Source organism: Nymphalis io, chromosome 27 (assembly GCF_905147045.1).
Source record: "Nymphalis io chromosome 27, ilAglIoxx1.1, whole genome shotgun sequence".
Classification (NCBI taxonomy): domain Eukaryota; kingdom Metazoa; phylum Arthropoda; class Insecta; order Lepidoptera; family Nymphalidae; genus Nymphalis; species Nymphalis io.
Window position 1 is genome coordinate 4,577,263 of NC_065914.1, and position 24,948 is coordinate 4,602,210.

The following is a 24,948-nucleotide window of genomic DNA, read 5'->3' on the forward strand; positions in this document are numbered from 1 at the left end:
TATTTATTATTTGCATCTCTCAACAATTCTAGCGCCCGTTTACGATAAATCATGGCAGAGTCATTAAAAATATCTAGATCTTGACAAAAACCATTGTACAACCGTGATGATCTAGGCATTGGTGCATTACATCCTAATTTCGTTTTTGATATTCTGACATCAAAAGTGCCCAGAAAACTACGAACATTGCGCCTTGGAATACGATAGTATATCTTTTCAAGTAAGTAAGTACAGTCGATCTCGTTACGAATTATCTTAAATAGGAAAGAGAGATCTAATAATTGTCTGCGTACAGAGAGACTATCCATATTAAAGTCTTTCAAGAGATTGCTGTAATTTTTATTAGATTTATTGTATGAGGTTTTTTTGTTTCTGGATAGATGATATACAAATCGCTTCTATATTCTCTCTATACGCAGACGATGTACATTGTAACAAGGATTCCACACAACACTACCGTACTCCAGTACACTACGCACGTAAGCGTTATAGATTATTTTTTTCGTGTTATTCGTGAAGTGTTTACCATTTCTAATTAAAAATCCTAACGTTTTGGAACTTTTCGTAATTATTTTATTGAAGTGCGGGACAAAAGTAAGCTTGTCATCAAAAATGACACCCAAATCACTTATTTCAAAAACTTCCTCCAACTTGATGTTATCAATGCTATATATTGTTTTGATTATATTGAGATTTCGCGTAAATTTTATATGCTTGCATTTACTGACGTTTAATTCCATTTTATTATTTTTACACCAATTATATATAGCATTAATATCCACCTGTAAGAGCTCTGAGCCTCTTACGACACTCATGGGAAAGAGAGGGGCAGTGAAATGTATTCTTTCTCCGTCACTGCACGGATAAATAAGTTAAATTGTATTTGTTTGATATAACTTTGTATTTGAAATGTTGCCAAAGGGTAGATACTATGATTCTTGGCGGTTCTCGGTAGAATCTGCATTCCGAATAAGTGGTGGTTTTATATTTAATTATAAATGAAATTCTGATATTAACGATACAAGGGAGCACTTGAAAGTTTGATTTGAAATGGTTCAAAATCGTATACGATTGTATACTTAAATTGCATTTCATTTAAGTCATTAACCACAATGTTTCCGTTTTAGGTCCTGAAACGTTTCGTCTTAGGCGTCAACTACGTGCGCTACGACTTACAGCTGGTGTATTCTGGTAAACTCGAACAGAGGGAGCCCACCGAGATGACGCTCAGGTAATCTTTATCCATTTGTAATTATTATCATTCGTTTGTAAAAAAGTGATCCAGTCGATGTACTCAACGAATATAATAGCAAAATTAGTCAGCTTATGTATCGGTTAAATGTTAGTTTATTTATATCTATGGAGTTACTTAACTGACCTAAAAAATTAATTACAAATGTTTTAAATATTATTTATATTATACGCAGGTTACAGACCTAAATAATACAATGTAACTGCATGGATGATGTTTATCACCGATTGATGGAATGTGTTTATTAAAATCATATAATGTGGGTATATGTAATAGTTGGCTTGCGGTACCATTATCGAACGAAGCTAAGCTATTATTGAAAATGTATATATAGAATACTTGCTCATTTTCAATAATACCTTATATAGAAAAGAAAAGATTATGGATGTATTATATTATTGAAGTAATGTTAAGTTAATTAGGTGTTAAGCTGTTTTGATTTTGTATCATTATTACGTGTTTTGCTCGTAAGGGGGCGACATAGTCAATCTGATGACTAAACTCCCAGGTAAAATAAAGGAAAAAAAATAAAAAAATAAAAAAGGACCAAGAATTGTCCCCGTGGAACACCTAATGGTTAACCCGCGCGCTGTGGCCGCAGGAGCGCGCTGGAGCGCTTCTTCGCGCGGCACTCGCACGGCGTGCTGTGGGCGCGCGGGCGCGCCGCGGCGCTGTGGCGCGCGGCGGGCGCGCCGCCCTACTACCTGCTGGAGCCGCACGCCTGCGGGGCCAGCGGCCTGCGCGCCGACGCGCAGGTCTATATGACATTATAATTAGTGTTTCTTTATTTTAATATAAAAATAGGGACGTAAATAAAAAAGTAAAGTACCAGCCTGTTAATGCCCCCCTGCTGGGCGAGGGCCTCCTCTCCGTTTCGGGGAAGGTCTGGAGCATAATTCACCACGCTGCTCCGGTGCGGGTTGATAGAATACAAATGTGGCATAATTTCGATGAAATTAGACAGATGCAGGTTTCCTTGTGATGTTTTCCTTCACCGTCAAGCGCGAGATGAATTATAGTCACAAATTATTAAGCACATGAAAATTCAATGGTACCTGCCCGGGTTTGAACCTACGATCATCGGTTAAGATTCACGCGTTCTGGCCACTGGGCCATCCCGGCTTGTTAAGAGAAATAAATATAACTATAATATTGGTAAGGTAATAATAAAATATATTGGTAAAGTATAACAGAAAATAGCCCCAACGTCATTATCATCATATGTGAATGTCATCATAAATGATATAGATTCATTGATCGTCATGTATATATTTCATTTGCTAATTTAATTTTTATTAAAAGATATTTATTTTTTTAATAAGCGATTCTGGTAACAACATTAATATATTATTTTTATTTGTTACAAAGTTTAAAATATGTTATAATAGCTTACTAATTTGTAGGACGATGGCGCTGCTTGCGTTTTGACGTTCACGTCAGCAAAAATGATGGCGTTTGCGTGAGTAAAAGCACATTTGTTTTATTTTTATTTTCGTTATAGAAGGCAAAAGAGCAAAAGTGCCACCGCTAGTTACGGGATCTGAGATATTCCTTGAAAGATCAGTGAGTAATTAGCTACATTGTACGTAACTTTTTTTTTATAGTATAGGATGGCGGACGAGCATATGGGCCACCTGATGGTAAGTGGTCACCAACGCCCATAGACGTTGGTATTGTAAGAAATGTTAACCATCGCCTACATCGTCAATGCACCACCAATCTTGGGAACTAAAATGTTATGTCTCTTGTGCCTGTAATTACATTGGTTCACTCACCCTTCAAACCGGAACACAGCAATACCAAGTATTGCTGTTTTGCGGTAGAATATCTGATGAGTGGGTGATACCTACCTGGACGAGCTTGCACAAAACCCTACCACCAGTAACTACAAGCTACATTGGCTCACTGACCCTTCAAATCGAAACATTGTCAAACCGATAGTATAGCAAATAGTTTTGACTACAACGTTGGTTAGCCGCAGTTATTAATCGAATCCGTGGTCCTGGTTGAAGCAACGGATTAGACCAAGATTAGACCAATAAAAAGTAAACATGTTTTTCTAACGAGAAATTCTCAGTCGCAGGCCGAATATTGGAAATTATTTATTGGAATTAATCATTGTTTCCGCGTTATTAATGCCAATTAGTGGTAGAGTGTTGCCTGAGAATGCATAAAACTTTACTTCTGCGCCTCAATTATTTCTTCACTCGTGTCGAATTGTGTGTTTGAATTTAATCGGATAATAAGCGTGTGGTAAGCTGAGTACAGTGAGTTTATGTGGTGGTGACCACTAACAATCACGTTGCTCCTTTGCTAGTCTGTATACCTATTCGAAATAACATTTATGCAATTATTAATAAATAATAAAAAATACTCACCACGATATTATATACATAATTATATTAATAAAAAAGGAATACAGAGTGCACCTGTGCGTAAGTGTGTGTGTGTGTGTAGTGTATGTGCGAAACACACACTACACACACATACTCGAGAACAATAATAATTCCATTGGCTATATATTTTCTCTCAATAATAGGTATCTCCAAAACGTACCGGTGATAGAACGACCGAAATACGATTTTCAATTATATGCGATGGCGGTAACGATTCAGCCGATCAAGAAATTGGGTGGAGTCGATCCGCCTCTAGTGCGAGCACCGCCTGGAGTCAAACTTGTACCGGCAACGAGTAAGGTAACGTAAAATATTGGTAAATTGAGAGAGATTTTCCGATGATACTCTTAGTTAAGGAACCCCTTGGGTCCTCGTTGTAAAAGTGGTACTATTAGACTTAGCAGGTTACCACCGGTTTAGTATGTGAACTGGAACTTTGAAATATATTTATATAATAGAGGTGAAATAATCGAGTGAATTGTGAAATAATCATATATTTTAGAGAACTTCTTGATGCTAGCACGCTTTGCGCAAATCCTTTTGGCAAAATAAAGCAAATAAAGTAAAGAGTATTGTTTTTTTTTTTTGCCTTAGCTTCAAATCGATGATTACAGCTATGAATTGACAAATGTCTGGTTATTATAATAAAATATACTAAAATTATTATATTAGTATTATGTAAGTGATATTGAAATATTTGTAGATTGGTATCGATGGAAGTAAACGTCGCGCCTCCGAGGGCGACAGGAAGCACCCCCCGGGGAGTGCCACCTGTATCGACGCGCAGCGAGCCGCCGAGAAGAAGGACAAGGAAGAGGGGAAGTTGAAAGGTCAGATGACGCTGATGATAAACGAAAAACATCTTAGAATGTTATGTATTGTTGGGTTACTGTCAATATAAAAGGGTTTTTTTTTCTTTTAAATCTTACATAATAAAAAAACAGGCAGTCATAGAGACGGCCGAATAAAATATAAAACTGAAAACGGTTAAATATATTGTCCAATTTCCACATATATTGACACTCCAAGTAATAATTTTATCCCATTTTATTATTATATAGCTTTTAATTCATCAAAATACAAAGTGTGTCGCAAACTCGTTAGAAAATTTTAATACATCTTAATTTAAATAAATAGTAGTTAAAATACTAACACGTATTTAAATAAATTTCAATCGTTATTATCCTCAAGCCGAGATGGCGTAGTGGTTAGAACGCGTGAATCTTAATCGATGATCGTGGGTTCAAACCCGAGCAAGCACCACTGAATATTGATGTGCTTAATTTGTGATTATAATTCATCTCGCGCTTGACGGTGAAGGAAAACATCGCGAGGAAACCTGCATGTGTCTAATTTCACTGAAATTGTGCCACATGTATATTCCACGAAAGCGCATTGGAGCAGCGTGGTGGAACAAGTTCCAAGCCTTCTCTTCAAAAAAGGAGAAGATGCCTTAGCCCAGCAGTGGGATATTCACAGGTTACTGTTACTGTTTGAAGAAGTGATTGTAAATTAAAACGATATAACACATATGTTTATCATCTATGACTATCTTAAAAAAAGCGTGTAAATATTGTATAATATTATGTGGGAACGTGTAATTGCTCTATTACTACAATAAGGCGTCGATACCTACGTCCGTCGATAAGATCAATCGTTTTGTTTTATTTATTTTTTTGTATTTGAAATAACCATTAATACTTTGTGATTTGTCACATTTTAAATGTAATACTAAGTTATATTGTTCCGCGTACACTTTCATGATTTATTTATTTTTTTGGACATTATTCACGCACGGCCATCTGTTCCCAAATTAAGCTTATACAGAGCTTGTGCTATGGAAACCAAACAACTGATATACTACATATACTACTTTTCTTTTGTAAATACATACTTATATAGATAATTACACCCAGACTTAGGACAAACAGACATGTTCATGAACACAAATGTCTGTCCTGGGTGGGAATCGATTGTAGCTCATCTAACTTAGTGGTTGTTTATTGTGCAGTGTGTGGTCTGGCGTTATCGTGAAGCAGCAGTGGCCTAGAGCGATTGACCAATCTCGGTTGTTTAGCAGCTAGTTCTTCCTTCATGGCTTGTAGTTGCTGACAATAGATATCTGCCGTAATCGTTTGGCCAGATTTTAGAAAGCTATAGTGAACGACACCGGCGCTAGTCCACCAAATATTCGCAAGTAACTTTTTCTGAGTCAATTTTCGTATAGGGCAGGATTTGGCTGGGTCTCCAGGGTTCAACCATTGCGACGAGCGCTTCCGATTATTGTACAGTATCCAGTTTTCAACACAAGTAATGATTCGATTTAAAATCCCTTCATTATTGTGTCGGTTGATCAAAGTAAGACAGCAGTCGACGCGTGTTTGCAAGTTCGATTTACTCAATCCATGAGGTACCCATCGTTCAAGTTTTTTACCTTCCCGATTTGCTTCAAGTGGATTAATACAGTTTTATCACTTACCCCGAAGCCTGCAGCTATCTCTGAAGTTCTTTGTGATGGATCCGCTTCCACAATAGCCTTTAATTCTTCATTTTCCACTTTGGTCTCCGGCCGTCCACAGGGTTGGTTCTGAAGGTCGAAATTTCCAGAACGAAAACGTTGAAACCAAAAACCTTGGGAACTAAGATTTTATGTCCCTTGTGCCTGTAATTACACTGGCTCACTCACCCTTCAAACCGGAACACAACAATATCAAGTATTGCTGTTTTGCGGTAGAATATCTGATGAGTGGGTGGTACCTACCCAGACGAGCTTGCACAAAGCCCTACCACCAGTAAAACTTGAATGATATGCATATAGCATTTATTTTTAATCTGTTTTATTAAGGGTTTTCTATCCTTATGGAATGTCCAACGCATCGTATCTCAAGCTATCTATCTAAAATTATAAAGAGGTAAAGTTTGTGAGGTCATAGGGGGTAATCTTTGGATCTACAGAACCAATTTTGAAAATTCTTTTACCAATAGAAAGCCACATTATTTGTGAGTGACATAGGTTATATATTAACCCGAAAAATGAAGAGACTATTTTGTGGTAGTCGAATTTGCAAAGTGAGTCGGAGAAAAAACGGTTGAACGAAAACGTTTCTTATGAACGTTGCCTTAACGATGAGAGATATATGATTGAGTTCTGGAGTAAAGTTGTAGAGTTTGATAATGTCTACAAAAAAGTCAGCGACAACATATGTCTAACTTTTATATTTAAGTCACAAAACTGTGTCGTTTCATATACATCACGTCAATATATTTAGAAATAAATTGCTTTATCACCAAGGAAATTTTATTTAGATAAAATTCGTTTTTTAAAGTATGTTTTTGGTTGCATAGTTTAAGAGATAATTAAAAATATAATATATATATATATATATATATATATATATAGTATTTGGCGCCTTATTGTCAGCATGTCACGTGTCTCATAAAATATTTCAAGGTCAACGGAACACCAGCGGGTGGTTGGTACTCAATGACGGCACGCAGTTCCTGTCGGCACAGCATTCGATGTGCTGTCGAAAGTTCCCATACGCTTCAAGAGGGAATCAGGTAAGATTAAATTTTCTGACTTATGTTGATACATCATCATCACCCTTTTTGCGTCCACTGCTGGACATAGGTCTCTCCAATGACACGCCACTGAGCTCGATTTTCAGCTCTTAATCTCCAACCGCTGCCAGCCACCTTGCGTATATCGTCACTCCACCTAGCTGGAGGGCGTCCTACGCTACGTTTGCCAAGGCGTGGTCTCCACTCCAGAACGCGTCTACTCCGACGGTCGTCGGTTCTGCGACATATGTGTCCAGCCCCCTGCCACTTCAGCTTACTAATCCTCTGAGCTATGTCGATAACCTTGGTTCTCTGTCGGATCACCACATTTGGGATTCGATCCTTCAGAGTAACTCCGAGCATAGCCCTCTCCATAGCTCGTTGAGCGACCTAAAAATGGTGGACCAAACGCACTGTCAGTGTCCACGTCTCGGCTCAGGTCATAACCGGTAAGACGCACTCGTTGAAGACTTTTGTCTTCAAGCATTGCGGTATCCGTGACGAAAAGACTTGACCGAGTTTTTTATACGCTGCCCTGCCCAGCTGTACTCTTCTTCGTGCTTCCCCCTCGAAGTTGTTTCGACCCAACTGCAAAGTTTTCCCAATGTATGTTAATACATTATTTATAAAATTTACCATTGAACCTAATATTATCCAATATTAATTGCATATTGTGTTTCGAAATATATATCTAAGAAAAACCTGTTGTAAAATAAGGTTTTTGATAAACACCTTATCGAGTTAACATATCTATATAAATGTTATGTCAATGTCAAAAAATTGAAATTGAAAAAAAGCTCCTGACCGAGTTAGTATGAAAGTCGATTTTTTTTACAATTTTTTTTTTAACATTGACATAACATTTATCTCTATAGAAGATAACATTTATCTTTTTTTTCACGCAGTGGAAACCTTGTGGGGGAGGAACATCTGTACCTATTCCATTTTAACAGCGCGCTTACTAGAGGGCCTTAGGGTAATAATTGCACACGGGCGCTCTATGGGCTAGAAACGCCTCTGAACGATCTTACGATGTGTTATTTCCCTTTCATGACTCGTTTGGTTTAATTTTTTGAACCATATCTAGATATAGAATTTTTTTATCTGAATTGCACACTTTACTTTTCATTGAATGTTTTTATCTATTGCATCGTTTTTATGGCAGTTTCTCGCTTGTCATAATAATGTTTGTCCACGATATTTCATTCAAGGCTCTAGCGTGCTCGGTAATGGCTGTTGCGATGTCCCGTGTCGAGGATGTCTGTCGCTGGTGTTCTTCAACTCTGGATCAGATACTGGAGAGCGGAGATCAGCTCTACCAGGACAGTTACCTACACTTCCGACCATCTGGAAAGATCCTTGCCATTGAACAGGTATAAACCATTACTTAAATGTCTATTTACTTTTCGCCATTTTTGTTACCAATGTTAAATCAATTTCTATTGAATCGTCGAATCTTGTTCGTTCAAATTTGTTTTCGACTTTTTGTCGAACAACATGTTGATCAACTTAAATCGCACCATGTAAACCCGCTCTTATTATATCATTTTATAAGATGAAAGCAGTTTCACATAACAACGGAGGCGATAAGGAAGTAAAATAGTAATCAGTTCTTTAGAATTAGAAGATGGGAAAATTTGAAAAAATGACACGTTTAAATATGAAAACGAATCCGTCCAAATTTTCAAATAAATCAAAAACCAAATCCAAAAAAAAAGTACAAATCAAAAGAATAAATCCAAAAAAGTTCCCGTATCAGTTTGTCGCAGAATCAAAGATGAGACGCCATAATTTGAGTACAACGCCGTCTATTAGCGGTTCTCGGAAACGTCAAGTAGTACGGTTGAGTGGTCGAAACAGGAAGTGACAGTGCCAACTTGACAGCTATGAGTTTATAATTTGACATCGGATACTTGTTTGCTTGAACGCTCTCATGCACTTCACTTTGGAAAAGGACTCGGGGAACGGTCGTCTTTCTGTATCGAACTTGCTGCGTTTCCATCAATTTTAAGGGGCGTCATTCAAATAATTTTAATTGTTGTTGTCGTGATTATTGATTGTAAGCGAACAAATAAACAGCAATGCTACGAGATTAAGGTTTTATTTTCCGCCTACAACATGTCTGATAACTGGTGGTAGGGCTTTGTGCAAGCTTGTCTGGGTAGGTACCACCCACTCATCAGATATTCTACCGCAAAGCAACAGTACTTGGTATGTTGTGTTCCAGTTTGAAGGGTGAGTGAGCCAGTGTAATTACAGGCACAAGGGACATAAAATCTTAGTTCCCAAGGTTGGTGGCGCATTGGCTATGTAAGCGATGGTTGAAATTTCTTACAATGCCAATGTCTAAGGGCGTTTGGTGACCACTTACCATCATGTGGCCCATATGCTCGTCCGCCATGCTATTCTATAAAAAAAAATCTCCCATAACGAATTGCCCACGTGATCGACTCCACGCCGTTAAGTATAAGCATGTTTTTATATATTTCGAATGTATTACTTACGATATCTGACGTAATTATAAATTGATTTTTCTCAGGTTTTGCGAAAATTCTATACGCCTGGCAACTGCGTGTGCCGCGTCGTCGTCTACCGGCCGAGGCAGGAGGGGATCGTCGGCAATGATCTCGAACATATGGTAATGTTGCCATCTTGTTTAATCGAGTTCAATCATACTAATATTTTAAATATATTTTAGACATTTGTGTGCACGAACATGTCTGTTTGTCCTGATAGTACACAGTAACAGCCTGTGAATGTCCCATTGTTGGGCTAAGGCCTCCTATCCCTTTTTGAGGAGAAGGTTTTTGAGCTTATTCCACCACGCTGCTCCAATGCGGTTTGGTGGAATACACATGTGGCAAAATTTCAGTGAAATTTGTAAATACATACTTATATAGATAATTACACCCAGACTCAGGACAAAAGACGAGATGGCCCAGTGGTTAGAACGCGTGAATCTTATTAGATGATCGTGAGTTCAAACCCGGGTAATCACCACTGAATATTCATGTGCTTAATTTGTGTTTATAATTCATCTCGTGCTTGACGGTGAAGAAAAACATCGTGAGGAAACACCTGCATGTGTCTAATTTCATTGAAATTCTGCCACATGTGTATTCTACCAACCCGCATTGGAGCAGCGTGGTGGAATAAGCTCCAAGCCTGCTCCTCAAAAGGGAGAGAAGGCCTTAGCCCAGCAGTGGGACATTACAGTGGGATATGCTGTTCCTGTACTGTTTCAAAAATAAATTCACTAAGCGTTGCAACTTTACAGTATGATGTATAAATGTAGTTATCCCCTGTAATTGAGGTAATACTTTTTTTTTTGTGAACTGTGTGCATCTGTGCGTACTTTGTTGGTGATCTAATAAAAAAAAAATGAATAATATCAACTCAAAAAAATTACTCATCCCTCCTCCGACATATTACATACTACTAATACATTTAAATGATACAAAATGACAGGTGGGCATTTTACTGGTGGTAGGGCTTTGTGCAAGCTCGTCTGGGTAGGTACCACCCACTCATCAGATATTCTACCGCAAAACAGCAATACTTGATATTGTTGTGTTCCGGTTTGAAGGGTGAGTGAGCCAGTGTAATTACAGGCACAAGGGACATAAAATCTTAGTTCCCAAGGTTGGTGGCGCATTGGCTATAAGCGATGGTTGACATTTCTTAAAATGCCAATGTCTAAGGGCGTTTGGTGACCACTTACCATCAGGTGGCCCATATGCTCGTCCACCTTCCTATTCTATAATAAAAAAAACATTATATCATCGAAGCTTTCGATAGCATGAAATCCTGTGTAAGAGATTTAATTGTGAATTCGGTGGCATCCGCTTGTTTTTGAATCAATAACAAGCTACTTTTTTTTCACGCATTGAAAACCTTTAGAAAGGTACCCGGCTCCATGGGGGGGTGGGTTATGCGGGATTCTTACCCACTAACACCACTGCGATGGTCGTCTTCGGTACGGATCGGAGAGGCTGCGGGATCGCGATGATATAACACATCCGCGGCCTCTCCCGTGCTGTGCTCCAATCGTGGCTCAACGGAGTAATATGTTCAAAGAATCACCCAAAACAGCTTATCAATCATAACGAACTTTAAATAACAGATTAACTTAAATTTCTAAAGCTAGCGTTGTTGTCGCCTAGCGATGTAAAGGCTCGCTCTTGGTATAAATTAATACGGAGTACCTCTAGGGAGTGTACTCGGACCACTTTTATTTATTTTATATATTAATACCGATCCTGACGTAATTTCTTACAATATATATTATATTGTTAAACAACGATGACATTACATTTATGTTTAGAATAAATTATACTGATACATGTATGAATAATAAAATAATTTTATAATACAATGGCTTGACAAAATTAATTTGACTGTTAATATAATAAACAAATTTTATGAAATTTTGCATTCAAAACAATTCAAAAATATACAAATTAAATCGTTACTTTTTTTTAATTATATAATATAATATGTATTAATGAACGGACAGTATTTTCAAGTTTCTTCCACAGTGCAAGGTATTTACTTTTCCGGATCAGCAGTAGTTTTTACTTTGACAATTACAAGAATAAATCATTTTGAAATTTAAATTGGATTTAATTGAAAAAAAAAAAACTAATAATGAGTTCCTAAGATGTACGAACAAAGAAAAATTCTTGCCTTTCCGAATTCGTAGTAGATTTTTTAAATATAAATAAGCGTAATGCTTTTATGTATATATTAAGTAATGTTAAAATCAACATTGGAAAAAAGTTAAATTTAAAAAAAATTGAAAGAAATATTGAGAAGTTCGTTATTACAATTTAAAACCAAAGTCGGCTTTATATTTGAACTGGCTACCCGTTCCGGCATCGCTCGGGTAGAATAAGATATACATAGATAGATAGTTTACTTGACGCACACCATTAAAGATATACATACATCACCATCAACCCACCGTCGTCCACTGTTGGACATAGGCTCGATCCTCAGTTCTCAATATCCATCCGCTGCCAGCCACTTTGCGAATAGATCTCAGTTCGAATAATTTTTCCGATATATTTAACATTTATCGTCATATTTCAGCCAATTTACAACAAACATTAATTAATTATACACTTAAGCCAAGCCATGATAGCCTAGTGGTTAGAACGCGTGAATCTTAACCGATGATCGTGGGTTAAACCCGGGCAAGCATCACTGAATTTTCATGTGCTTAGTTTGTGTTTATAATTCATTTCGTGCTTGACGGTGAAGGAAAACGTCGTGATTAAACCTGCATATGTCTGATTTCATTGAAATTCTGCTACATGTAAATTCTACCAACCCGCATTGGAGCAGCGTGGTGGAATAAGCTCTATACCTTCTACTCAAAAGGAAGAGGAGGACATAGCCCGGCAGTAGGACATTAACAGGCTGTTACTACTACACTTAAACCTTCCCCGTGAATCGTTTCGTCCATCGGTGAAAACTGTATTAAAATCCCTTGGGTAGTTTATGAGTTAATTGCGTTCAGACGGATAGACAGACGCGGTTCAAGAATTTTGTTTTAATATATTATGTAGCGATGTCGTAATAGTTAAAATTGCAGAGCTATGTTATTGATGTATATTTTGTAGTATTATAACAAATAAAGGAAATACCAAATGCAAGAAAAAAGTCAAGGTGATCTTTAAACTTTAACCTGCATTCATTGTAGATGAATTAAAATTTCGATTTTATTAATCACTATCTGTGTGTACGTGTACCCGCGGCTTCACCCGCGTATTATTAGTTTTATTTTCGTGGGATAAAATTAGTATTTATTCGTTTTTGCAGCACCCGGATCTAGATAGGGTAACATTAAATTGGCCATGACAAAAACATCATTCCCTTAAATGTATTCCGACATACTTGAATGTCTTTCCCTGTGTTCCATTTATTGTGACATCGTCTGAGTTAAGGGTACCAGCTGAAACCGTTGCTGGGTTTTGTCAGTTATACTGAACTTATATTGTTATAGTTTGCTTAGTTCCGTAATGTGTAGGTTTTGCATTGAAAGATATTCTTATCCAGATGATGCAGTTTTTCCGCGAGGAGAGATCTGGTGTTCTCGTTGCTGGTAAAGGTGATTTTGCCGTAGCACTCTTTAGGACACCGCGAGGTAAGTGACCGATCGTTTTAATAATGTATGTAGAGATGGCCCTGTGGTAAGAACGCGTGAATCTTAACCGATGATCGTGGGTTCAAATCCGGGCAAGCACCACTGAATTTTCATGTGCTTGATTTGATTATAATTCATCTCGTGCTTTACGGTGAAGGAAAACATCGTGAGGAAACCTGCATGTGTCTAATTTCACTGAAGTTCTGCCACATGTGAATTCTACCAACCCGCATTGGAGCAGCGTGGTGGAATAAGCTCCAAACCTTCTCCTCAAAAAGAGGAGACGAGGCCTTTAGCCTAGCAGTGGGACATTCACAGGCTGTTACGGTACGGTATGTGTTATGTGTGTATAAATATTTTAATCAATTCATATATTTCGATATTTGTATATAAACAACGTTATATTTCTTATGACTTGCCTATATAGTTAATATTTGTGTGTTTGTATAGATATACTGTTACATCGAAGTACTATACGATGTGTATCGATTTTTACATTATTTATGTTGGATAAGATCGAGGTTTTTATATAATATAGATTTAGATAAGAATTAAGTTGGAGTTTTTACCGAAGATTGTTACATGAGTATCACAAACCTGCGTTGGAGAGAAGTATTGGAATGAGCTGTGGTGGTGGGTACATTTAGAGGAGATTACTATACTTTAAGATGACATTTTGTGTAATACTGTAAAAGGCCTGAGTCACTGAATGAGTTGTGCACATAGAAATTGTTTTGTACGTAACAGTATTGGGACGATGCCTTGTACCTAAATGAATTACCCGTTTTTTTATTTATTTAACAAACAATAACGTACATTGAAATTAGATCAAAATCAAAATGAAGTCTTAGGTTATCAGCAGAATTAAGGATATAGTTATGGACATTTTCTGCTCGAGTAGACAATTTTGCTCTTCTTAATTTATAATCGCAAAAGCTTCTTGTCAGACGACATGTTTGGTGTTTGGAAGTATGTGATCAGTAGATATAATAAATGTATTAAATTTAAATATTATAAGGTTATTACATGTTCGACGCGGCTGATCGTGACCGTTACGGTCGCGCGGTGGCACCACCTTGCATCGGACACGCTCGAGCTTGCTTCTCTCAATATCCTAACGTTAGTTTAACATTGTTTGTGATTTTTGCGTTCCGATCTTTTAATTAGCAAACTTAACCAGATAAGAAATCTATTCATGGTAATATAATATACATTATAGCAAATATTTCTTTGAATTTTGACCCCAACAAAATGGCGGTGTTGTCCGGCTACAGTTACATTCGCGAGAGTGGAAGGAGAGAGTTACCACTTGTCTTAAGTGGTGCTTTATAGTGATACTTACTTTATCTAAAAGTAATTAATAAAATATATTGTATATTGTTTTTAGTTGGCATTGCAAATTAATCCTTCATACATTTAATAAATCTAGGATACATTTTAAATTATATTTAAAATATCGCAGGTACCATCGTTGGTTGAGAAATTAGGCGCAAATATACCACCGGTTTTGAAAGAATCGCACGACGACGATTCAAAAGACGTACGTAACACGTAATATAGAGTTTCTATTTAAGCTTTCGACGTAAATTATTGTAAGAGTTCAGCTTAAACTAGAATTTGACTAAATGTTCAAAGCTTTTATGGAGGGAGCCAATAATAAATAATGGTAAATTATTTTTGACGGTCACGAGAATGAATGAGGCAATAAAATAAAACCTACTTACTAGACGTCAAACCTGATGGTCGAGACAGGCCCAGGCTCAGCCGGAAGAACTAGAGTGGAGATAGCCAAAGACAGATCCATTTGGAGAAATGTACTTGACCTAATAAGGCTCGCCCGCGGCTGTAATGCCGTTTTTGTTGATAATAAGAAAATTAGGGCCTACATACTACTAATTTCATTGTATTTAATTTAATCGCAATGTAGAAGCGTGGTGGTATAAGCTGAAAAATTAGAGAAGGTGTTAGCTCTGTAATAGGAGATTGACAAGCAGTTACTTTTCACTTCTTATGGCTATGTTTTGTAAATAGTGTAATGTAATGAAACTAATTTATTTCTATTTGGTTATAGGTAACCGTTATAGCTGATAAATCGAAAGGCGAAGTGCAGAAAGATGAAGACAAGGTTAGTATTTATGAATTTTTAGTTATTTATGAGTACGAAATGGTGTGTCACGTATCCCTGATCTAATATATTTAGACGATTCTCGATGAAGATGAGCTTATCCAGCAGTACATACATTCATATTATTAAAAATATTAATGTAATATTTGTATGTCTTGTTACTAATACCGTAGTAGTCTCATCCTATATTTTAATTTGCTTTTGGTAAAACGAAATGTTTGGTTGTAACTCGACCTAACCTACTTACTATCTCTACGATTTAAAAGTGTCCATGACTGAGACTGTGCCGTAATCTGGCTGGTGTCGTAGTTCGTTCAGACCTATGGGCACTCGCTCTTTTCAAAGCGAAAAAATTCAATTAGCAATCATTTGACGGGCCGGTTGGCGTGGTTGGTAGATACTTGCCTTTCACGCTGAAGGTTGTGGGTTCGATTCCCACCCAGGACAGACATTTATGTGCACGAACATGTCTGTTTGTCCTGAGTCTGGGTGTACTTATCTATATAAGTATGTATTTGAAAAAGAAACGTAGTATATGTAATATATCAGTTGTCTGTTTTCCATAGTACAAGCTCTGCTTAGTTTTGGATTGGGCTGGGTGTGAATAATGTCACGGGATAATATAATATGCATTGTCAGGAGTATATGGCGAGGATCTAATAACAGTAATTTATAACGATTAGGTACTTTTTGAAAATTAGAACGGGGTATTATTTGGGGTTAATAGCAGGTCAGGTATAACTTAATTTTCATGTTCTTAATATGTGTTTATAATTCATCTCGTGCTCGGTGGTTAACGAAAATACCGTGAGGAATCTACATGTGTAGCATGAAAATTTGCCACATGGGTGTATGTGTGTGTGTGTGTGTGTGTGTGTGTGTGTGTGTGTGTGTGTGTGTGTGTGTGTGTGTGTGTGTGTGTGTGTGTGTGTGTGTGTGTATGTGTGCCACTAACTCGAAATTGAGCAGGACAGTGAATGGGTAATAATAATAATAATACTTTATTTTTATCCAATACATACATATTTTAAAAAGTGGCCCTGACTCCTGAACTGGTGTTACCCGTGCGTCAGAAGTCAGTTCCTTCCCATTCAATTATTAAAAAGTTACAAAGGGTCTTATTACTAATTATTGTAAGTTAATCCAAACCGTGTGTACGTGAGTGTGTAAATATGTGTGTGTGTGTGCTATAATTGAGCGTGTGATGTAGATGTTCATTTATGAGGTAGTTAATAGTTTCTCAACGTCTTCATAATTAAGTTGTTTTAGCCATGTTTTAGTTTTGCCTTTTAATTGGTAGTTATTAATATTCTGTATTCTTGAAAATTTATTTAATTTTTTATAAAATCTAGGTGCGAGACTGTTATATTGTTGCTGTGCAAATTTACTTTTAACATTATTGTAGGGAAATCGATCTCTTCTACTGAAATTAGTTGTGGGTAGGAATGGGACAACTGTTTTATGGTATTTTTGTATACATAAGTGTACAAAAAGTTTTCTCACAGATAAAACATTCGCCTTTTCGTAAACCTTTTTTGTTGAAAATCGGAATGGTAAATACATAATTACTTTAAGTAGAGCTCGCTGGGCACGCTCAGCCATTAACATATGGGTTTTGGCAGCGGCACCCCATGAACAAATACAATACGTAAGTTTACATTCTGCTAGAGCTTTATATGTTCTTATTAAGAGGGGAATATCACGCTCAGGCATATTGCATGCCTGAGCGTTTTAAAAATGTATATTAATTTTCTTATTCTTTTACAAACTGATGCTATGTGTTTATTCCAACTAAGTATTTCATCTATAATTATACCCAAGTATTTGATGTTTGATACTCTAGATAAGCTTGTGCATGTACAATGGGGGCGTGTACGTTGTCGATTCTATTACATGGATATGTATGAGTGTACAACTTTTGGTACTCATGCCTTAGTTTTACTGAAACAGATATACTTCGTCTTACTGGTATTAAGTGTTAATAGGTTGTCCTCCAGCCAAGAAATAATAGTGGAAAGTCCTTTTTCAGCCAGGTGGTGCACATCCGCCCACGTAATCCCATGAAATAGAATGACTGTATCGTCGGCAAACATTTGTATATCAGCACCTTTTAGTTTGGTATTGCATAGTTAGTTGATATACACTAAGAACAGCGTTGGGCCTAGAGTACTCACTTGGCGAACACCGTAGGTTGTTTTAATTAAAGTTACTTGTATAGTTGTCGACTCTCACGCACTGCCTGCGATCGGTTAGATATTCCTGAAACCACTGAAGAACATTACCGCGTATTCCAATACTTTCATGACGAGTTAGTAGGATCGGAATGGATATTGTATTAAATGCTTTCTGTAGATCTAGGAAAATCCCCAGACATTTCTCTTTATTATATGCGGTTATTTTAGATGATAAATGAAGAACAGCTTCATTAGTGGAACGAGAGTTGCGAAAACCAAATTGGCTCTCTGATAGGAAGTTATTGCGTTCCAGATCTTTTATTAGCAATTTTTTCTATAACTTTGGAAATTGAGCTTAATAGGGAAATAGGCCTATAATTACTGGCATCTGTTTTATCACCCATTTTGTAAATGGGACATACGACAGCATTTTTAAAAATCTTTGGAAAAACACCAGACTCAAAACTTAAGTTTATTAAATACGACATTGGCATGGCAAGAACATGTCTTGAATTTTATAGATTTTAGGGGTACAGTATAAGATTTAGAATGTTAGCATTTAGAAAGTGTAATTTCATTAGTATTTAATTTTTCTAGTGTTTGTCTGGCTAAGTGACTACCCACAGATGTAAAAAACTTATTGTACTCATGATCAAGGGAGTCTATAGGAGACGGGCTCAGTTTTAACAAGTCTGTAGAAGAAATTTTAACTTTATCAATGTTACATACCTCCTTCATTACTTTCCAAGTTTCACTTATATTATTTTTATTTAATTCTAGTTTTTGTTTAGAATATTGTCTTTTTAACATTTTTATTACTTTTTTGAGTGTATTTCTATATAAAGTGTATTTGATATTAAGGTCAACATTATCACTGTATTTTCTTATTTGTTTATGTAATTTATCTCTTTTTCGTATTGATTTGACAACCCCTATAGTCATCCATGGTTAAAATGGAATAAATGGAAGCATTAATAGGTCCAACCGTTCTCCTCAGAAGATAGGGCTTGGCTCAGAAGTTTTAAAAGCAGTTTTTTTTTTAGTTAAGTTAGCGCTTGACTGTTATCACACCTGATGGAAAGTGATGATACAGTCTTTTTTTTATTTTTATAGAATAGTAAGGTGGACGAGCATATGGGCCACCTGATGGTAAGTGGTCACCAAACGCCCTTAGACATTGGCATTTTAAGAAATGTCAACCATCGCTTATAGCCAATGCGCCACCAACCTTGGGAACTAAGATTTTATGTCCCTTGTGCCTGTAATTACACTGGCTCACTCACCCTTCAAACCGGAACACAACAATATCAAGTATTGCTGTTTTGCGGTAGAATATCTGATGAGTGGGTGGTACCTACCCAGACGAGCTTGCACAAAGCCCTACCACCAGTAATAATAAGATGGAGCGCGCTTGCCTAGAAGATGCCTATTCACTCATATTACTTGAAGGTGCCCATATTGTTTGTTACAATATAGTGATTTACATTGAATATTTAATTTTAGGTGAGATTTGAAGAACCGGCATCATTCACAATATACGGAATGGAGGTTACAAGTTTGAGAAGGCTCAACAAATATGAGAAATAATACCCAAAAAAAAACAAACGCAATAAACTGACAGCTTGCCAGGCTTTACTTATATATACATGTAATGTATAGTTCTCGCCTGTTCATGTATTGTAAAATGTCCGTATGTATGGCGACGCTCAAAACGGTATGTGACGTAAGATTGATTTATATCCTGTCATAGATGATTTTGTAAGAACAGACATGGTGTACAGACTTAGCATTATCTTTATTATTATTTTAAATTTAAGTGAATACAAAAAGCGGTAATTTACTTATTTTTCCTCACGAACTGTGACGTCATTGTGATATTTAACTATACGAATTGTAAACGAAGAAATTAATTTCAATGTATATTTCTAACAACTGTACATCTTGAACGTTACAAAAAGAGGTCAAATTTTATTATTTCTTTTATTCAAGAGTTTAATGTGAAGAGTGAATATTTCTTGAGTTGATTTATAAAAAAATATTCAAGTATTTCGCGATATACTTTTGGTGATTTATATTTGGTCGATATTATTCGAGAGCGTCGCCGAGACGTGCGCTCGCGCCGATGTCCTCAAGACGAATGGGACGGTGGATTTGTTAAAACCCTGCGACCTGCAATGTTGTAACATTACAAGAGTCGTGTAATGTTATGTTTTGACGACTTTTTAGGAGTTATTACATGAATGTCTAGTACCATTTATAAAAGCGCTTGCTTTAAAGCGCTTTAAGTACATTCTCTCCTATTTCATCTCTTTCTTCTATTAATAAAAAAGTCAATAAAATAATATATAGACATGATTGTTTTAGAAAATATCATGTTTAGCTTCTTTTGCCTTACTTTTACAACTCTGTAAATTCGGTATTAAAAAAAAAACAACATAAAACGAATCTTACAAGTATTATAATCTGTGGTACCACCAACGTTTTTTTTTAATACGAAAATAATATCTGTATATACAAAAAATGCATGTACAATATTCTATATATCGTCTTCCAAGAGCCGACGCCCCCAGTATTTTTGTTTTTTTATTTGGCGGTTTTTGCTCTCCAATGTATATCAGATATTTTTCATATAATATTTCTATACGTCATTTCAAATATACAATTTATACAACACGATTTTAAATTGAGCCTGTATGGTATTAAAAACAGAATAAAAATTACTTCACAAAAAAAAATTAAACAGGAAAAGTTAATAAAATTCAGACGATATTTTGTTATATGATAATAAATTGAAATGACTATAATGAAATATGTACGTTATTAAATATATAAAATACTTTTTACTTTGCTTACAATTTGAACAAACTGTATCAATATATGTGAAAAATTTATGTCAAAACCTTTTTGCCACGTTTCGTCGATGTTGGTGTTGAATAAAAAAATAATAATAATCTTGGTTTTATTTTGTATGTTGTGTAAAAGCCGAGATAAGAATAGAGTGGTAAGAGCACGTGAATCTTAAGCGATAATCGTGGGTTCACACCCCGGCAAGCACCACTGAATTTTCATGTTCTTAATTTGTGGTTATAATTCATCTCGTGCTTGACGGTGAAGGAAAACATCGCGAGGAAAATCTGCATGTGTCTAATTTCACTGAAATTCTGTCACGTGTGTATTCCACCAAACCGCATTGGAGCAGCGTGGTCGTATACGCTACAAAACCTGCTCAAAAAGGGAGAGGAGGCTAAGGCCTCCTTTAGCTCAGCAGTGGGACATTAACAGGCTGTTACTGTACTGTTTATTTTGTAACATTTATTTCAGCATTTGATAAATGTTGATGTACATTACATTACGAGTTAATTATAGACGCTGTTTACCGGGTGATTAGTTAAACTGTATTGTAATTATTGGGTACCAATGAAATTTTACTTTAAAAATGTAGTACAGATTAAGTTTTAATTATTCATGACGTCCGAATGACTGGGCATTTTTAAAATAAAAATTCATTCATACCCAATAATTAAACAAAGGTACTAAATAGGTAATAAATGCTAATAGTATTTTAAAGCTGATCTGTCACTTTGTTAACAACGCTGTGTTTTTATTTCGATAATCAATTCGATAATGATACTAAGAGAGGACTGAGGCCACACGAATTGTGTTATTTCATACAAATATTCAACGTGTGAAACACAATTAACTGCGACGCAACACGGATAATTTATATTCATATTATAAAATACTAATGAGTTCATTATTGTAGACGTGTGTACAATATACTAGGGTTTTTGCAATGATTAATTAACATACAACATTTATACATTTTCAGCATGAGAAATAGCTTATCACAAGTCGTATCGGATAATAGCTTACAAATATATTTGAGTGTGTTCAAGAACACATTTTAAGACACATATTATTTAAGACACGTACGAAACGATTTGCTTCCTCGTTTCTGATACGCAGCGCCAAGGTCTGGAATACCCTCTCGACCTCCGTTTTCCCCACCACCTACAATATGGGTACCTTCAAGTCTAGAGTGAATAGGCATCTTCTAGGCGAGCGCGCTCCATCTTAGACTGTATGTCACTTTCTATCAGGTATGATAACAGTCAAGCGCTAGCCATTTAAAAAAAAAAGAAACTTCATCATCTTCCTTATTCACCCTTTTACCACCTGACACTCGCTGTTCGTCGTAAGGACTGACACCCCTTCCACAACGGAAGGCCAATTTGCCCGAACGTACCGTTTAATTCAACGTATTACGTATTGTTATGGAATAGCTTACCAGCCAGTATTGCCTGCTTTATATAACCTGAGTACCTTCAAAAGAAGAGAACAGCCATATTTTAGGCAAGCGAACTCCAATCTTCAACTCATCATTGTCTTTTTTATATAATTGTCGTCAAGCGCAATCCAATACTATGGTATGAAAAAAATAAAAGTAAAGAGGCAAATCAAAGCATACCGGGTGGTAAGTATTATATATTCATATTAAAACAGATATAATATAAGAAATTATCTCTGAAAAAGTATTCCTACCTTCTAGAGAGTGAAACGACAATCAGGAATATCAAGCTTATATTACAAATCAGTTATTATAAAATATTATAATACAACATATACATAAATATATAGTCATATCCTAGAGGCTTCCTATGCTAGAGGGGTCAGTAGACTGAGGGCGATTATCTCACTCGTATCATTTACTGGTATCCGGGCTGGCTACAATCGGCTGCCGCACTCCTTAACTTCGATTTCACTAGACTGCAGAAGCTGTCTCTTTATGAAAGTCGCTGGCTAATTAAAATTATTATGCTGTTATTTCTAGTTGAATGTTTTCTGTTGGACCTACTGGATTTTTACAGCGTGACGGGGCGTGGGGCGAGTACTATTACTCGTATCACGCCCAGAGACTAGTTGACTCCGGGCGTAGTACTGTGACTTTATGTCACAATTGCGTGACATCACAAGTACCGACTTGTATTTAGTGTCCTCGTGTATATTTTCCGTGCGAAGGGAGCGTTTGCGATGATAATCCTATTGGCTTTGTCGTTCAGGACGTCCATGGGACGCTTTAGACTGTCCGGGAGGTGTGAGAACAGGCCTGTGTTGTCAGAGGATTACTGCTTTGTCTGGCTCTCTAAAAATACTTCGTTGAGAGAATTTTGAAGTATTTGGCGATCAAATGGATGTTTTTATGAAGGTCGATGGTGCGAATGTATGTAGGTTATCGCATTATTTTACGACTACGAATTTTCATGTGCTTAATTTGTGATTATAATTCATCTTGTGCTTTACGGTGAAGGAAAACATCGTGAGGAAACCTGCATGTGTCTAATTTCACTGAAATTCTGCCACATGTGTATTCCACCAACCCGCATTGGAGCAGCGTGGTGGAAAAAGCTCCAAACCATCTCCTCAAAAAGTGGAGAGGAGGCCTTTAGCCCAGCAGTGGGACATTCACAGGCTGTTACGGAATTAAGGATCGTAAAATGTTGTAACGTATTGCTGTGTTTTAATGATTTAGGTTGTCATCAATATATTGTTGCAACGAGAAAAAAAGCCGTCTGAACGGTACATTTGAATTATAATTGTCTGTAGACATACAGTAAATTTAGGTAAAAATTAAAATAGCCACAAAGCAGGCTTCAATTAGTTAATAATTATTATTGGTAAAGCCTAATACTCTGTTTTTGATATAAATATATCTAAAACAGAAGGAATGGATTGGATGCGGATCAAAATGTTTACCAATATGGCAATATCTATAAAAAAACAGTCACGTGTAGCCTATTCCAATCGAAGAACAACAAGTTCATGCAAGCAGCTGACGCATAGCCCCCCCCCCCTCCACGATGCAGATGACGAATTTTTTCTAGCTCTGTATGATGTTAACTATTCATGAAAAAAGTTTTAGCCGGTATATAGTACAACGCATTTTTTACCATTTTGGCAACCTCCCCAAGCACCCACCTCGGTAAGCCGAGATGGCGCTGTGGTAAGAACGCGTGAATCTTAACCGATGATCGTGGGTTCAAACCCGGGCAAGCACCACTGAATTTTCATGTGCTTTATTTGTGATTATAATTCATCTCGTGCTTGACGGTGAAGGAAAACATCGTGAGGAAACCTGCATGTGTCTAATTTCACTGAAATTCTGCCACATGTGAATTCTACTAACCCGCATTGGAGCAGCGTGGTGGAATAAGCTCCAAACCTTCTTCTCAAAAAGAGGAGAGGAGGCCTTTAGCCCAGCAGTGGGACATTCACACACAGGCTGTTACAAGCACCCACCGCTATTTGGGCAGCTGCCAATCGTTCGCTTATTAGCCATATAAGATCAACTATCGATGTCAACATAAGCCAGCTGACTATGACTTTTGTGTTTTCAACGGTACCATCCGGATTTTTACTCGATTAGGTAAATGCCACTTATATTTCCTCTACAGACAAACTTTTGTATTGCTAAGTTTTTAATTATATTAGGTGGCCTTGCAAATGGAATACCTGATGGTATATCACCACTGCCCATTGACATTGGCGATGAAAGAAATATTAACCATTTCGTACATCGCTAATAGGCCACCAATTTTCGAAACTAAGATGTTATGTCTCTTGTACCTGCAGTTACACATCAACTAATTACTTATTATACTACATATTTATACCGCTAAACAGAAATATATATTACTATATTATAGAATAGAGGACAAGATGCTACCTAGCCGGAAACCAAGGCCCTACCCCCAAATAAAAGTGTGTTATATTAAGGGTATTTGATTCAGTATTCTTAAAGTCACAAGGAACTAATCAGAAGTTAGGTTTCTTATGGTGTCCAATAATACCGGGCTACTATACCCAAGAAATGATTCGTTTTTCTTACAGATATTTGTCTTTGAGGAGCAATTCAAAAGCTACCATTGAAGGCTACGAATAACAAATAGTAAGGTAAATGTATGTAGAGAACAAACACTAATTTTTCAATAAAGAAATCAATTTAAGTTCTCTTAACAATAATTACTTATTAACAATCAAAAAAGTAACTTTCTTATTGAAAAATGATAACCGACTTTAAACAAAAAAATATTTTGGACTATTTTGCCGGTTGGAGGAGTTATACAGACTTTTTTAAAGTCAATAAGTATAATTAAGATAATACGGACATAATAACGATCGAGAATTTAAAAAAAAAACTTTCAAATTAAAATATCACACAATTATTATAGGTATTTTGTTTTGCCCCGAGTTTTGAAGACCCGAATTCTAATTATTTTTTTTTTCTTAATGTT

General features: G+C 36.5%; 1 protein-coding gene across 4 annotated transcripts in view; it reads left to right on the forward strand.

The window, feature by feature from the left end:
• The window catches only part of LOC126778772 (uncharacterized), a 212,040-nt gene that overhangs the window by 40,294 nt on the left and 146,798 nt on the right, over nucleotides 1-24,948 (forward strand). For 2 of the 4 annotated variants that reach the window (XR_007670230.1, XR_007670229.1), the window contains exons 38-48: nucleotides 1,128-1,231; nucleotides 1,854-2,007; nucleotides 2,656-2,711; nucleotides 3,792-3,948; nucleotides 4,352-4,478; nucleotides 7,100-7,209; nucleotides 8,421-8,582; nucleotides 9,749-9,847; nucleotides 13,270-13,357; nucleotides 14,820-14,897; nucleotides 15,429-15,482. Coding sequence is in view for 1 of the 4 variants with exons in the window: in XM_050502410.1 (XP_050358367.1) it covers nucleotides 1,128-1,231; nucleotides 1,854-2,007; nucleotides 2,656-2,711; nucleotides 3,792-3,948; nucleotides 4,352-4,478; nucleotides 7,100-7,209; nucleotides 8,421-8,582; nucleotides 9,749-9,847; nucleotides 13,270-13,357; nucleotides 14,376-14,476; nucleotides 14,820-14,897; nucleotides 15,429-15,482; nucleotides 19,160-19,243 (1,374 nt within the window). In the remaining 3 variants the exon portion in view is untranslated. Of the gene's footprint in view, nucleotides 1-1,127; nucleotides 1,232-1,853; nucleotides 2,008-2,655; nucleotides 2,712-3,791; nucleotides 3,949-4,351; nucleotides 4,479-7,099; nucleotides 7,210-8,420; nucleotides 8,583-9,748; nucleotides 9,848-13,269; nucleotides 13,358-14,375; nucleotides 14,477-14,819; nucleotides 14,898-15,428; nucleotides 15,483-19,159; nucleotides 20,563-24,948 lie in introns of those variants that run through there. The other 2 variants (XM_050502410.1, XR_007670228.1) reach the window with 2 other exon arrangements.